Raw genomic sequence first — 16946 nt, 5'->3', positions numbered from 1 at the left:
AACAATAAACAAGAAAGAAGCTATAGACCTAAACAAGATTAAAAAAAAAAAAAGATGTAATAGATCTTTGGTGATTAAGGAGAGTAGAAAAGTATAATCACATTTATGAGCATGTACAAAGTTGCCACACCCTTAAAAATTAACCTAAATATGTATCAGGATATGAAAACATCCCAAACAATTGCAGGAAAAATTAAACATTTCCTTGCCTTCTCAGTGGGGATGGGTGGGAAGGGAGAAAAGGAGGGAAATTGGAACTCAAAGTTTAAGGAACGAATGCTGAGGATTGTTTTTGCATACAACTGGGAAATAAGAAATACAGGTAATGGGGTATAGAAATTTATCTTGCCCTACAAGACAAGATAGGGATAAGAGAAGGGAGGAGTGTGATAAAAGGAAGGGCAGATTTGGAGAAGGGATAGTCAGAATGCATAACATTTTGGGGTGGGGAGGGAAGAAATGGGGAGAGAATTTGGAACTGAAAATTTTGTGGAAATGAATGTTGAAAACTAAAAATAAATAAATAAACATTTAAAAAATTAAACATTTCCTTACTAATCACAATACAATAAAAAATTATATTCAGTAAAAGACTGCTGAAGAAAGTATTAAAAAAATAATTATAGACAACTTAATACTAAAGAATTGGTGGCTCATAGAACAAACCCTAGAAATAATAGATAAACTCATTAAATAAAACAAGAACAATGACTATGATGAATTCTATTGTGTTAGAGGAAATTATGAAGGGGATGGTTTCAGAAAAACCTGGAAAGATTTTATGAACTTATGCAAAGTGAAATGAGCAGAACCAGAACTATTTATATCGTAATGTCAGTATTATTACTTTTTTAAAAAAATCTTTCTCCAATTACATGCAATAAATAATTTTAAAATTTTGTTTATAAAAATTTTGGCATTCAAATTCTCTTCCTCCCTCCTTTTCCTTCTCCTTGAGAATACAAGCAATTTTATATAAATTATACATGTACAGTCATGTAAAACATTTCCATATTACTCGTGGTGCAAAAGAAAACACAGACAAAAAAAGGCAGACATGCAAGAAATATAAGGAAGGTTTTTAAAAAGTATGCTTTGATCTGCATTCAGACTCCACCAGTTCTTTCACTGGCGGTAGATAGCATTTTTCACCATACATTCTTTGGAATTGTTTTGAATCATTGTATCACTAATGTTATTAAGATCATCAACTCTGAAAGATTTGGTAACTGATCAGTACGATGACCCATCACAGTTCCAAAAGACTCGTGATGAAACATGCCATCCAAATGCAGAAGGAAAGTTGACAGAGTCCTAATGCAGAATGAAGCACAGTTTTCTTCTATTTCTTCATATATTTTTTTCATGAGAGTGAGGAAATAGAGGGATGGGACATTGCTAATATGGAGAATTGTTTTGCATTACCATACACATTTGTAATGCTTTTTAATTTTTCCTACCTTCTCAATGGGTGGGGGAAAGGAAAGGAGAGAGAATTTGCAACTGAAAATAAAATAAAATTGAATTTGAAAAAATAGAAAATTAGAACAATGAGATAGCATGGAAAATACAAAGTAAATGGATAAGTGGAAACCTATTTAAAAGTATCATGAAGGCAAAATTCAAACTCAACAAAAACAAAATTGAGAACTATTCAGTGTTTTCTTGATACTGCCCCAAATCGTACAAGAATCAGACTTCCTTAGTGGATGTAGTGGGTGGTAAATATAAAACTGATAAATGTCAGTGCTTCAAAAAGCCTGGAGTTGACCTTGTGTAATTACCATCTAAGTCTAATTGCTGGATGTATATCTGGATTTAGTGATTTCCTAAATCACTTTGTCATTTCTGCACAGAACTAAAGCTTCCTTTTCATAAACTGACAGGCATTAGAAACATGTCTTGTTAGTACAGAGTAAAGGCAGCATGATGCTTCATTTGGATCACTGAATTTGGAATGAGAGGTTGTTGAGCTGTTTCAATTGTGTCTGACTCTTTGTGAAACCATTTGGAGTTTTCTTGGCAAAAATACTGGAGTGTTTAGCATGTTCTTCTCCATCCTTACAGATGAAGAAACTAAGGCAAACAGGGTTCAGTGACTTGCCCAAGGTCACGCAGATAAGGATCTGAGGTCAGATTTGAACTCAGGGAGATGAGTCTTTCTGACTCCAGGCTCAATGTGCTCTATCCATTGCACTACCCAGATGCCTCTAGCTGCTGGAATTAGTGGACCTGAATTATAAATCCTATATATAGGCCTTGTTTAGAAACTTAGAAGTTAAAGAGGCTTTTGAGTTGATTTAATCCAACCTCCTTGTTTTCTGGATGCAGGGTCCCAGTGAGCTTAAGAAACTCACCTAAGGTCACATGGGTAGTTTGGTAGCAAAGTCAGAATACTGTCCATGGTCCTATGATTCCAAATCAAGATCTGCTTCCACTCCATTCTACTGATATCTGCTTAGACTTAGGGGCCCCATTGGCAGCTGATCCAATGGCTATACAATGTTCGTCCCCATCCCCAATATGTTTGACTCTGGGATGGTAAGTGATTGACTCTAGAGGTTTCACCTATTTTATTCAAGTTCATATCCTGGCCCTCTCCTTCCTTCATTCCTACCCCCAATACAGCAGACATCTGAATCCAAGCTAGCCTGATACAGCTCCTCCAACCCATTTTGGAAAATCCAATGCTCTTCTTTTTAAAGTTGAGTTCAAGCAAGTCATACTTGGAAAATATGGTTATTTTTAGAAAATTTCACTTTGCTCATGAAATCAGAGTCATGTGGGAAGCTTCATGTGCACTGTCAAAGAGTGAAATGAGCAGAACCAGGAGAACAATACATACCATGACCACAGTAACGTAAGCAGAGGCAGCACTAAGAGGCAACTAGACTGAGATTGATTGCAGTAACTATTCTCAGTCCTGGAGAGGATTTGATGAAACAAAACTTCTTCCTCTCCATAATGAGGTGTGGGGCTACAGGTGGGGAGTTATTGCATAGGTGAGCACATTCTGTCACTGAGCCAGTTTCACAAACCATTTTTCTTTATTCACCGGAGGTGCGGGCATATCAGAAAACTGACTATGGTATAAACAACAAAACCTATCAAAAATCGTTTGCTTTTTTTTTAATCTGAATGATGCATCACAGATTTGCAAATGCTTCCCTGTAGAAAAGAATAAAATCTGAAGTCATTCATTCTGTTCCTCCTCCCCCTCACCACATAGCAAATTCCCTCCCTTGCCACAAAGTCAATTGATTTTTTATTTGTGAGTAGGCAGACTTCTCATTTCTGGCAGCCAGTATTATTTATAATATAATGATTATTCATAAAATATCACAGCTTATTTGTGTACCAGGATTTTTTTCTCCCAATTACTACACAATGCATTTAATGAGGGCATTGCAAATAAATTCAGTGAGACATTGCAATTTGCAGCCTAATAGAATAAGGTATATTAAAAATACAATGGTGTTTCCATGCAGAAAACACCAGAAAGAACTCTGGGAGTAACTGAGAGGGCCACAATGCAAAGCTCCTCTCTTGCTCGACAGAGATATTTCCCAGTAGAAGCCATACAGGCCTTGAGTGACAGCAGATGCTTCCACTGTTTGCCCCCATTCTCTTGCTCTGACAGATAGGCCATTCAACAATTTCTCTTTGTTACAAAAGAAAGGAAACACAGGCTAACAAAAAAACAAATTAAGGTTTAGAGCCAAAAACAGTCAGATAAGCAAGTCGTGATGTAAAAGACAATAACCATCCCCCATCCCCCTCAGACAAGACCATCTTGTCATGATCTTTTGTGATGTTTGCCACTCTACATCTGCTGCTCTGCCAGGTTTCCACTCCAAGGAGCAAGATCCTCCTCCCAGGGCAAGCTCATCATCTCTTATCTCATCTGTTCTTATTGTTTTTCACTCCTGTCTGTCTTTTGGAGCCTTCACTATTTCCTGGCAAAGGTACTGGAGTGGTTTTCTATTTCCTTCATTGGCTCATTTTGCAAGTGAGGAAACTGAGGCAAAGAGAGTTAAGTGGCTTACTCAGTCACACCACTAGTAAGTGTCAGAAACCGGGATTTGAACTCAAGAAGAGGAGTTTTCCTGACTGCAGGCTCCACACTGTCCACCATACCATGCAGCTGCTTACCATGCTGCTAACGTTACAAGCCTTGACTCACAACACCTCCTTCAGTCTCCTCTCCCCTCTGATTGAAGGAGTAGTAAACTTCTCCCAATGCCTTCCTTTACAGAGGGCAGAAACTGGACTCTTTGGACCACTCTGTTCTGCATTTGCTGCTCTGCCTGGTTTCAATTCCACAGAATAATGTGCTCCCACACTGGATACCCTGGGTTGTCCCCATCCCTACTTTCCTGCCTTCTTTTGTGCATTGTCTCCCCCCACCCCTTCTCCATTAGACTGTGAGCTCTTGAAGGCAGGGACTCTTTCCCTTTAGTAATTGTGTCTCCAGCACTTAGCATAGTGCCTGACACATAGTACAGGCTTAATGAATACTTACTGGATTGGAATTATCTCTCTATAAACAGTTCTTATGTCAGGAAAGAGTGCTGACTCTAGAATTCAAGAACTTGTGTTCAAATCCTTTGCTTTGACAGTGCCTACCTGAAGCACCTTGGGCAAGTCACATAACTCCCAGAGCTTCCATTTCTTCTTCAATAAAAAGGAGAGGTCAGACCTAGATGACCTAGACTCTACATCTATAATTCTATAGTCTTATTTCTAGAGAACATTATTATTAAACAACTAAGATTTATTTTAATTATGTTAAAATTAAATATGTTAAAAATATTTAACATTGCTTTTTAAATTTTGGATTCTGATTCACTTCTCCCTTCCAGCTTCTCCCCCACTCATACAGAAGGCAAGCAATATACCATTACACATGGAAAACATATTTCCATATTAATCACAAGCAACATTTCTCCTTTCAAAGAGCTTATATACTAACAGAAAGACAAGTGTAAACAGAGTAAGCACAAAGAGAATTGACATATTGGTTAAATATGACATAAGAGAGGCACTGTGGTTGAGGATATCATGAAAGATTTTGTGTAGGTGATACTTGAGCTAGATCATAAAAAAAAAGAGAGATTCTATGGGATAGCAGTAAAGAGGGACTGCACTCCAGGCGTGGGAGCTGTCCAGTGCAGAAGTACAGAGATGCAAGATTGAGTGTTGGTTTGTGAGGAGCAGAAAGAAATCTGTGGCTGGATCCAAGAGTCCAGAAAGGGGGAGGAAAATCCAAAGATAGATTTGGTCTAGGTTGTGTAGAAATTTAAAAGCTAAACAATGGGATTTAAATTGCTATGGATACATAATCATTTTGTTCCAATTTTGTGAAAAGGAGAAAGGAAATAAAAGGCAGAAAAGGGAAATGGATGTGTGTGCAGATTTTTCCTGAATATATTATACATGACTGTCTTTTACATTAGGAAAGAATGTTTTTATTTATATAAAACTGATGAAGAGTGAAGAGAGAAGAACCAGGAGAAAAAAAGCATACATTAACAACAAATTACAGGCCTTCTGGGTCATAGGATCAACAATATGGAGGTTTAAACATTCCCCAATTCCCAAGATTTCTAAGTTCTCTCCAAAATAGAAATTATGTACTGAAGATGAAGCAACATCAGATGTTTCCATAGTCTAGGACACTCAGAACTCCCAAAAAGATTTTTAAAAAACAGCTCATGAACTGACAACCATCCTAAGCTCGCGTTGTACCCCTGTGTAAAATGGCACACAAATTTATGAAGGGTTTCATATTTTTGAATGTCACCCATGTCTTGAAAGAGATGATGGACTAATATACAGAATAAGATGGACATTTGAGGGCATAGACCATATGCGAATTTTATTTGACAATGATTATTTGTTACCAATAATGTTGTTTCCCCTCCCCCACCAGAGAGAAGGAGGTGGATGTGGAAGAAAAGAAGGGAAGGGAGGAACAGCCATGTGGGTCAAGGGTTATGACATCCTGGACCCCAGCATAGTTAAGAGGCAAAAGCTGTCAATGATTCACTGTCCTATAGGAAGTTTCTTCAGGAAAAATTCTGAGACAGAGCTTTAAATTTCCAACTTTCAATTTCCAACTCCTCAGACTTCTGGTGCAAAATTACTATGCCCTCTTATTATGGTAGGGATTTAGAGGGATTAAAGTGGAATTATATTATAAATAAACTGGAGACACCAGATTTTCATCCTTTTGTGTATGGATTCAGAATATGTTTCACTCCTTAGTTTACTTCCTTTCTTCCTTCATGTCTCAGTTATATGATTTTGCTATTAAATATAAATGTTTCTGATGTGTGACACATTTGGTGAGGACTTGGTCATAGTATGAATAGATATAACCCCTAAAACAGTTGTGCTGAATCTGGGAGAAGGTGAGTGTGGGACTCAGGAAGATGATGCACAGTTTTTCAGATTTTCTCTAACATTGTACAAATATCCAACAGAGTTCAGAAAGTCAGATAACCTAAGTCAGCATCAAGCATATCCCACAACATGATAAGTAAGGGTGTAGTGAAAATGGAATCGAATTTGACTATCAACTTGGGATATTTTTGAAGAAGACCAAAAGGACTTATCTGTACAAAAATATGTATAGCAGTTCTTTTTGTAGTGGCAAAGAATTGGAAATTGAGGCGATGGCCATCTATTGGGGAATAGTTGAACAAGTTGTGGTATATGACTGTGATGGAATACTATTTTACTATAAGAAATGATGAGTAGATTGCCCTCAGAAAAACCTAGGAAGATTTACATGAACTGATGCAAAATGAAGTAAGCAGAACCAATCGATCATTGTACAGAGTAACTGCAATATTCTGTGTTGATCACCTGTGAATGACTTAGCTATTCTTAACAATATAATGAGCTAAGAATATTCCAAAGGATAATGGAAAATGCTGTCCTCTAGAGAAAGAACTAGTGGAGTCTGAATACAGGTAGAAGCATACTTTTTAAAGTTTTCTTTCTTTTTCTTGTTTGTTTTTGGTCTGGGTTTCTTTCACAACATGACTAATATGAAAATATGTTACAATGATTGCATATGTATGGACCATATCAAATTGCTTGCCTTATCAAGGAACAGGAGAGAGGGTAAGAAAGAATTTGGAACTCAAAATTTTTTAAAATGTTTAAAATTGTTTTTACTCATAACTGGGGAAAAAATGAAATATGAATAAAAGAAAGAAGGTAGAAGAGCATCTTTGGGAAAAGTATTCCCTAATCTAAAGAATTTGGATCAGTTTGCTAGATAAATACATAGATGCTTGAGAGTAGGGGAGGAAAAAGTCTCATGTCAGGACTGCAAGATGTGGGTTAATGTGAAAGGGAGAAAAAAATAACAACAATAACCCAAAACCTAAAGAAGGCAAGACCTAATTTTTGGTTATAATCTTTCCTTTTCTGGCTGTCTATGAATTCGTTTTTCTATCTAACTCTTCTTATTTGAAGATGAGTTGTGGTAAGAGGAGTTGAAATAAAAGTATGCTATAGCTATGCCATACTGCGAATATTGGTTAAATAAAGTTCCAGTGATTTGGATAAATTAACAATCTATTTCCCACACCATTCTTGAACACCATGCCTCTTTAATGCAATATGCAAATTCAGGTATCTTCAGAATCACTGGGAGAAAAAAGTGGTTGCCTTGAAATGAAGAGAGTTGAGGTCTTTATGAGTAAGGCAGATAGCTACACCTATTTCTCATGCTGTCCGAAAGTAGCCTTAGCCTTGTGATTTCTTTTCTTCAAGAAGTTTGGGGGCAGTTTTATGTACCTTGAATTGCATTCAAAAATTGCCATTTGGAAAAGATATTAAAATGCTGATTCTCCTCATCCCTGGGGATTGCACCTGCCTGGGTAACTGAAGTGCGGTGCTGAAAACCAGAGTTTCACTTGCTTTCATATTTCAAAACCAATAGATCTTTGAGTTCTTGGATGTGTGTGCTATATTCCCTCCAACCCCCTTCTGTAAATTTTCAACAAGGGTGCCATTCAATGTGCTGAGAGCCTTCTTTTAGTTCTTTTGACATTGTGTGGATACTAATGGAGCAGTTATCTCTCACTCACTATGCAAATGATCCATCTCTCTCTCTCTCTCTCTCTCTCTCTCTCTCTCTCTCTCTCTCTCTCTCTCTCTCTCTCTCTCTCTCTCTCTCTCTCTCTCTCTCCCTCCCTCTTTCCCTCTCTCTGTCAATTGTTTTTCTGAAGACACACTCTAGGATATTTTTCCTGTTCATTCCACTGCCCTTGGAGCCAGCAGCTATGACTGTTGTCATCCTGGTCTCCTGGCCCCCAGTATCACTACTACTACTACTAATCCTCCAGTTGCAGAAAGATTGGTAAGATTTGTAACATGGAGGTGCCAAAATCCCAGGAGGTGTGGTCCCATCAATAATAATGCATATGTTTATATGCCTATAGTACTTTGTATTTTGTATTCAACCAATATTCAAATGCAAATACAAATACAGCCTCTTAATTCATTATATTCTCATAATAGTCCTAGAAGAGGTCAGATACTGTTATTCCATCTTCTTCTTGCTCTTTGGTTGTTTTTCAGTCATTTTCAACACTACATGACCCCATTGGGGATTTTCTTGGCCAAGATACTGGAGCAGTTTGTCATTTCCTTCTCCAGATCATTTTATAGGTTAGGAACTGAGGCAAACAGGGATAAGCAACTCGCCCAGGGTCTCACAGCTAATAAACGTCTGAAGCCACGCTGGAACTTAGGAAGATGAGTCTTCCTGACTCCAGGCACTTACTCCACTGTCCCACATCGCTGCTTCTATTGCAACCTTACAGAAAAGGAAAATGAAACACTGAGAGATCTAGTAACTTATTCAATATCACCTAGCTAGCCAACGACCATGTTGAAACTTCAGTCTAGATCCCAATTCCCAGCCCTTCCCAGCCTGGTTCTGTATTCAAGACAAATTCATTAAAATCACGATAGGTACAAAGAAATGAGTTTTCACCATCATTTTATAAGTGATAATTGATAAAAATAGAAAGTAGGAGAGATTCAGGCATTCACTCTGGATGCCAACATTGATGATGGTATCTACCAGTTCAGCCCCTGCTAAAATCTTGCTTGTGGAACCAAAATTGGGCAAAGAGGAGAACTGAGCCCGGCAAATGACACTCAAATGAAGTTTTAACCATAAACCTAAAACCTAGAGCTGTGCATTTTTCACACTAGCCAAGTGAGTTTCTTATGCCACTTTGTGCTCTCCTAAATAAATAAATAGAAACTATCACGTGTATATCTAAATGGAAATATCGGCAAGCTATTAACATTTTAATACCATTTTATTTTATTTTTTATTAGCTAAATAGATAACTTGGATAAATAAGCGAGTACATGAATGCGCCTAATTTGAGATTCTCTGGGCTCCCTCACCCCAATTTAGACTGCATAAGCATCGGTAATGATTTTCAAAGACACCTTGGGCTTTCTCTAGTCTCTCTCTCTTCCCAGGTGGTCAAAGCACTTCACCTATGCCAGTATGTATCCCTGTTGGGTAGATAAGACAACAAATGATCCGGTGGCTTACTAACTTTCCTCCTCTTCCTAGGCACTCCCTGATTTGGATTTCTCGTCTCCTGACATCACATGCAATCTTTCCATCTGCTGTGATCCTCATTTAAATGCAAGTTAGAAGGAAGACACTTCTGAATTTGAAATGCTCGGCATTTAGTATGACTTTGTTCCAACTGTGGTGAGGTTTAAACCATTCTCTACAATTCAGTGGGTTCAGAAACTGTCATACGTATATATAAATGGAAATACTGGCAAGTCATTAACATTTTAATACCATTTTATTTTATTTTTTTATTAGCTGCTGTGGTGCTTCAAACTCAAGAGTTATGGCATGCAAGAGCACTGTGAAGAATTCTCTATGCCTTGCACTGAACGTTTAACTATTTATTTAACAGTTAAGGTTTTCAGAAACTCTAGCAAGACTTGGTGTTCTCTCCCTTACTGGAATGGCTGACCAACGAGCTTCTCACTTTGGAGCCCTGGCAAAAACTTTAGAAGCAGAGTCCTTTTCCTTTTCTTTTTTTAAGTGAGTTTTCAGGGTTATTAATGTTTCCCAGTAAATGTTTACACTGTCAGTACTTCTTAACCAAACAGGCAGGGATACAAGTTCTCTTATCCCTTGCAATGGGTGAAAATTTACCACTTGCTAGTTAAACAAACAAAAATAATAATGTGACCTACTGGGCCTTCTATATTTTTAAAAGAAACGTATTAAACCCAGTTGACATAAGGAAGCTAACTTCCTTTTTTGATGGCAAGGTTTGTGAATACTTTTAGTGTACATTAGGAATTAATGAGTGCAATTATCCTGAACAGAGAGGGGTTTGAGATGGGGGATGGCAGAGGAGGAGAAAAGGTTTCTAAGGACATATGCATTATCCTTACCTCACCTTGTACAAGGTACCTCTGCCCACCATGGTCGGCCTGGGCAAGGATGACTACGAGCCCAGGTGAAAGTATAGAGCGAGAATCCTTCAGGCTGCCCATAGGGCCAGAGGAGGCAGTTGTCTTAAGGCACCAATCTTGTATTTGAGCTGCTGCCCAGGGCTTCTCCTATTCCTGTCTTCCTTCACTACTCAAGCTGTAGGAAGTTGAGTTTAGACAACAGCATGAAGATATGAAGGAGTCCTTTGAGAAGTCATAGCTGATTGCAGAAAGCAGTTGAGGGCAGGTTCGGGTCAGGAGCTTCATATAAGCCATAATTTTAGCTGGGAGATCTAGGTCAGTAACTTCCATTTTTTTTTCAATTATGAATTCCTCTAAGTAGAAAAATAAGTCTCACATTGCCCCCCACCCCAAAGTCTTCAGACCTGACTTTAGAGACCCAAAGAGAGCAATCCTTTTTATTCACTCTCCAGTGGATCTGTGATCTCATTAATATGGTTATCCCCACCAATGATGCAAATCAGACCACAGCCATGCCTGTACATCCTACGCTATCCCTGTCCTCATGCTCCAGGATGACTTCCAAAGAGAGTCTGCCCAAGTTGCTGAGGGCCTTCCCCTCATTCTCCTCACATTGTATGGATACCAATACAGCATGTAGGTGTGTTTCAGTTATCCCTCACTCCCATGATACAACCACTTCATTCCCCACCCCCATCACACATTTCTCTGATGATGTTCTTCATGTTACTTCACTTGTGTAATTCCTCAGTGGGTCTGTCTGACTTGTGAAATCTATAAAGAAACTATTCCTACTGCTACTTTGGTGGGGCTACCATCCACTCCAGTGGGCCCAAGGGAAAGAGTATTCTTGGGAAGGATAACTTGACATCTTCCCCATTCCCAGATGAGCACATATCTTTTAGTCTCTCAAGCTTTGAGGTGGAAAATTGATTTGAAAAATCTTCTAGAAAGTCCCAATATTTTAGAGGTTGCAGCAAATTAATCGTGAAATTTTAGCCTTATTTTAGATCTGGAAAGAACCAAAGAAATCAACTGGTCCCCAAATAAGGAAACTACAGTTTGGGGAGGTTGAATAACTTGAATAATACAGATGGGAACAGGCAAAACTGGGATTTAAATAAAGTATATCTAACACCAAATTCTCTGACCTTTTCCTGCAGCATGAAGTCATTCATTGCTTGAATTTTGTGAGCATCAAATTCTGTCAAAAGAAAAGTATTTTACTGCCTGTTTTTAAAATAAATTTAAATAAATTTTGTTTTAATAATAGATTTTATTCACACAATATTTCCCTGTTTTAAAATGCTTTACATTATAATGATTTAGACATGAAAGTGATACCATAAACAAATTAGGGGAGCACGAAATTATTTACCTGTCAAATCTATGGATAAGGGAAGAAGTTTAGGACCAAAAAAGAGATAGAGAGCATTATGAAATGTAAAACAGGTCATTTTTATTATTCTAAATTAAAATGGGTTTGTACAAAAAAAACCCAATGCAACCAAGATTTTAAAAAAAAAGCAGAAAGCTGGAAAGCTACAGCAACTGTCTCTGATAAAGGTTTCATTCTCAAATATATAGAGAAATGAGTCAAATTTATATGAATACAAGTCATTCCCCAACTGATAAATAGTCGAAGAACAAGAACAGACAGTTTTCAGAAGAAGATATCTTGATTCTTGTGTTTGAAAATCAAATTTTCTATTCACTTCTGGTCTTTTCATCAAGAATGCTTGAAAGTCCTCTATGTCATTGAATGACCATTTTTTCCCTTGAAGTATTATATTCAGTTTTGCTGCGTAGGTGATTCTTGGTTTTAATTCTAGTTCCTTTGACTTCCAGAATATCATGTCCCAAGCCCTTTGATCCCTTAATATAGAAGCTGCTAGATCTTGTGTTATCTTTATTGTACTTCCACAATACTGAAATTGTTTCTCTCTAGCTGCTTGTAATAATTTCTCCTTGATCTGGGAACTCTGGAATTTGGCTACAATATTCCTAGGAATTTCTCTCTTCAGATCTTTCAGAAGGTGATCAGTGTATTCTTTCAATATTTATTTTGCCATCTAGTTCTAGAATATCAGGGCAGTTTTCTTGAAAATTTCATGAAAGATGATGTCTAGGCTCTTTTTTTTGATCATGGCTTTCAGATAATTTCACAATTTTGAAGTTTTCCCTCCTGGATCTACTTTCTATGTCAGTTGTTCTTCCAATGAGATATTTCACATTGTCTTCTATTTTTTTTCATTCTTTTGGTTTTGTTCTGTAATTTCTTGGTTTCTCATAAAGTCATTAGTTTCCATCTGCTCCATTCTAATTTTTAAAGAAGTATTTTCTTCAGTGAACTTTTGAACCTCTTTTTCCATTTAGCTAATTCTGTTTTTGAAAGCATTCTTCTCCTCATTGACTTTTTGGACCTATTTTGCCAATTGAGTTAGCCTATTTTTAAAGGTGCTATTTTCTTCAGCATTTTTTGGGGTCTCCTTTAGCAAGCTGCTAACTCACTTTTCATGATTTTCTTGCATTGCTCTCATTTCTCTTCCCAATTTTTCCTCCACCTTTCTTACTTGATTTTCAAAATCCTTTTTTGAGCTCTTCCATGACCTGAGACCATTGCATAATTATTTTGGAGGTTTTGAATGCAAAAGTTTTGACTTCCTCTGATGGTATGCATTGTTCTTCCTCATCTGAAAGGATGGAAGAAAACACCTGTTCACCAAGAAAGTAATCTTCTATAGTCTTATTTTTTTCCCCTTTTGGGGGCATTTTCCCAGTCAGTTACTTGACTTTTGAGTCCTTTGTCAAAAGGAGGATATATTCTGGGGACCTGGAAGTTCTTAATTCCTCCAAGGTGGCACAATCAAGGGAGAGGAGTTTACTCCTCTCCTGGCCTGTGCTGTGGTCTGGGAGCAACTAAAAACTTTTCTTCCCAGGATCTATGAATAGAATTCCCTCTCCACAACTGCCTCCAACTCCACCATGCCAGCACTCCTCTTCACCCAAGGGCCCAGCTCAGGGCTGAGATTCAGATCAGTTGCTCAGTTCCCACAGGAGCTTTAGGCTGAGGGCTCCTAAAATGGATGATGCCACTGCAGTGGCTGCTACTGGTGGTTCAGACCATGTTCCCTTCTAAGTGAAAGAGCTTTCTCACTGTCCTTTGAAGCTGTCTTTGGCATTTGTGGGTTGAGCAATCTGAGAACTACTGCTGCCAGTTGCACCCTGAAGCCTGTTCTGGCTCCTGTCCCTGCTGCCATGCAGTCCATGCTGGGCTGCACTCTGCTCAGTGCCCAGTGCAATAGACCTTTCCTGTCAGCTTTCCAGGCTGTCTTGGGCTGGAAATCTCTTTCACTCTGTCGTTTTGTGGCTTCTGCTTCTCTAGAATCTGTCTAGAGTCATTTTTACAGATATTTTATGGGCTATGCGGGGGAGCTTCTACAGGTTCATCTTTCTATTATGCCATCTTGGCTCTGCCCCCCTTCAGAAGAAGATATCAAAACTATCTATAGTCAAATGAAAAAATGCTCTAAATTGATATTGTTTAGAGAAATGCAAATTAAAACATTTGTGAGGTGCTGCTTTACACCTATCAGATTGGCTACTATGACAGAAAAGGAAAATGATAACTGTTGGAGGAGTTGTGAGAAAATTGGGACACTAATGCCCAGTTGGTGGAATTGTGGACCAATCCAACCATTCTAGAGAGCAACTTGCAACTATGCCAAAAGGGCAATAAAAATGCATACACTTTGATCCAGCAATACCAGCACTAGCTCTGTATCCCAAAGAGATCCCCTCCTCAAAAAGGGGAAAGAACCCACTTGTACAAAAAATATTTATAGTGGCTGGTTTTGAGGAGACTAAGAATTGGAAATTGAGTGGGATGGAAATTGGGGAACAGTGGAACAAGTTGTGGTATATGATTGTGAAGGAATATTATTGTGCTACAAGAAACAACGAGCAGGATGATTTTAGAAAACCTGGAAGGACTTACATAAACTGATACAAAATGAAGTGAGAAGAACATTCTATAGTAATACTCTGGTGTTCAACTGTGAATGACATAGCTATTCCAAGACAATCCAAAAGGACTCATGATGAAAAATGCAATCTACTTTTAAAGAAAAAAACTGATGGAGTCTGAATGCAGACCAAAGCATGCTATTTTTCACTTTCATTTTGTTTTGTTTTTTGGTTTGAATTTTGTTCCAAAAAATTGCTAATATGGAAATATGTTTTACGTGATTGTGTGTATGTGTGTGTGTACATATAAATATATATATATATATATGTTCACACTCATGTGTGTGTGTGTGTGTGTGTGTGTATCCTGTAGTGGATTGCCTAACATCTCGGGAAGAGGTGATGGGAGAGAGAGAAAGAAAGAGTTTGGAATTCAAAATTTTTTCTTAAATGTTAAAAAAAAATTATTTTTACATGTAATTGGTAAAAATATTTTTAAAAAGTATTTATTGGGGACAAGATCAAAATAGCAACAAACAAAATGATAAATTTCCCTGGTCCAATGGACAAGTACTATTCAATTATAATGCTCTACTCGGAGTCCAAGGATGCATTTTCCTATATAATAATTGAAGTGATACATTTAGCAACCTGGAAGATCTAGTGATCTTCATGATCTGCATGAACAAGAATGTCCCAAGTTGCTTACTGATGAAACTTATAAATCAGCCTTCACTAGAGGTTTGAGAATTACCAACTCCAGAAAGCAGATTATAATGGGAGAGAAAGACATAGATTTCATGTAAATTGGTGGATAATTCCCTATTCATAATGTGTTACAACTACTTATGCATTCCAGGTCTTTCTCCATCATCCTTTGGACAATCCTCAACTTAGATTCTTCAGAAACAATAGTATGACATTACTTGGGGCCATGCAACATCACCAGAAGCATATTATTACTAAATCAATGGTTCTCAAAAATTCCACAACCCCCTCTTAGTCATTACTTAGAGGGAGACGAAGAACCATAGCTGATGGGACAGATCTAACTTAGTCCATAAGTTCTAACCTATGGACTAAGATACTTTTCTAATGACTTCTGTAAAATATTGATATTTCAGAGAATAGTATCTCTCTTAACTTTCAGAGAAAGACAATGGGCTTTTTTCTCAGAGGGAGTCATTAAAAAAATAAACTTGCAGTTTTCTAAAAGCAATCTTGCTTGTTCTCCTCCTTTGGTTCAATTTCAGTCTCAACTAAGAGTCCATTTGCAGTATCTGTCATAGATAGATGCAGGTATTTACATATACATATATAATATTATATATCTATATCTATCTATCTCTCTATATATGTATCTATATATATAGATATATATAAAACATCTCTACACGCAAAAGATTATCCAGATAACTCCATGTTTCAAGGTATGAGTAGAAGGTTGATGGGAAGAAAAAAGAAACAAAGATAAAAAGGAAGGAAAGAAGGAAGGAAGAAGGAAGGCTATTAGACAAGTAGGTAGGTAGATAGACAGATATATAGAATAGATAGAGGAAAGAGAGAGAGATAGGTGATAAGTTAAACACACATAGCATTCTCCAATATGCCCTTGAAAGTATCTGTTGCTTCACTCACTCTTCATTCTTTTCCCTTTCCTGCCTTCAAGTACAATTATCACTATTGTGATCGTACTTAACATTTATATAATGCCTATAGCTTTCAAAAGTGTTTCACGCCCTTTCCCCCAAGATGGCACCAAAGGCTAAGAAGGAAGCTGTTGTCCCCCTCCCCCCCAAGACAGATGCAAAGTTCAAGGCCTTGAAGGCCAAGAAGGTAGTGTTGAAGGGTGTTCATAGCCACAAAAAGAAGAGGATCCAAACATCCCCCACCCTCTGGCAACCCAAGACACTGAGATTAAGAAGGCAGTCCAAATACCCTCAGAAAAGTGCCCCTCAAAGAAACAAGCTTGATCACTATGCCATCATTAAGTTTCCCTTGACCACTGAGTCTGCCATGAAGAAGACTGAGGACAACAACACCCTAATCTTCATTGTGGATGTCAAGGCCAACAAGCATCAGATCAAGCAGGCAGTAAAGAAGCTGTATGACATTGACATGGCCAAGGTCAACACACTGATCCAACCTGATGGAGAGAAGAAAGCCTATGTCCGGCTTGGTCCAGACTATGATGCTTTGGATGTTGCCAACAAAACTGGAATCATCTAAACTGTGTCCAGTTGTCCCACTACACCTACAATAAAAAGTTTACCCCCCCCCCAAAAAAGTAGTTCACACATTATTTCATTCAACTCACACCAACACCTTAGAATGTACAGAGGTATATTGATTGAGTCTCAGTTTACACAAGAGAAAGTATCTGTGACTTACCCATGGTGACAATGCTAATTGGTAGCAAAACTGTGTCTCCTATCTCTTTGTTCCTTCTCTTGGTGGACACTGTCCCCTATAATACGCACTGCTGTCACTTC

At 37.9% G+C, this 16946-nt stretch overlaps 1 protein-coding gene across 1 annotated transcript; it reads left to right on the top strand.

The window, feature by feature from the left end:
- The first annotated feature begins 16206 nt into the window (after positions 1-16206).
- LOC140531688 (large ribosomal subunit protein uL23-like) lies at positions 16207-16683 on the top strand. Its single transcript, XM_072650483.1, has one exon. It carries the CDS (start codon positions 16207-16209, stop codon positions 16681-16683), a length of 477 nt encoding a protein of 158 aa, XP_072506584.1.
- Positions 16684-16946: the final 263 nt, after the last annotated feature.

The sequence above is a fragment of the Notamacropus eugenii genome, chromosome 3 (assembly GCF_028372415.1).
Source record: "Notamacropus eugenii isolate mMacEug1 chromosome 3, mMacEug1.pri_v2, whole genome shotgun sequence".
Taxonomy (NCBI): domain Eukaryota; kingdom Metazoa; phylum Chordata; class Mammalia; order Diprotodontia; family Macropodidae; genus Notamacropus; species Notamacropus eugenii.
Note: the sequence above shows the minus strand (reverse complement) of the source record. Positions and strands in the feature narration are given on the sequence as shown.

Excerpts from the sequence above, each read along its gene's own strand:
- LOC140531688 (XM_072650483.1), top strand. The coding sequence starts at position 16,207 with ATGGCACCAAAGGCTAAGAAGGAAGCTGTTGTCCCCCTCCCCCCCAAG.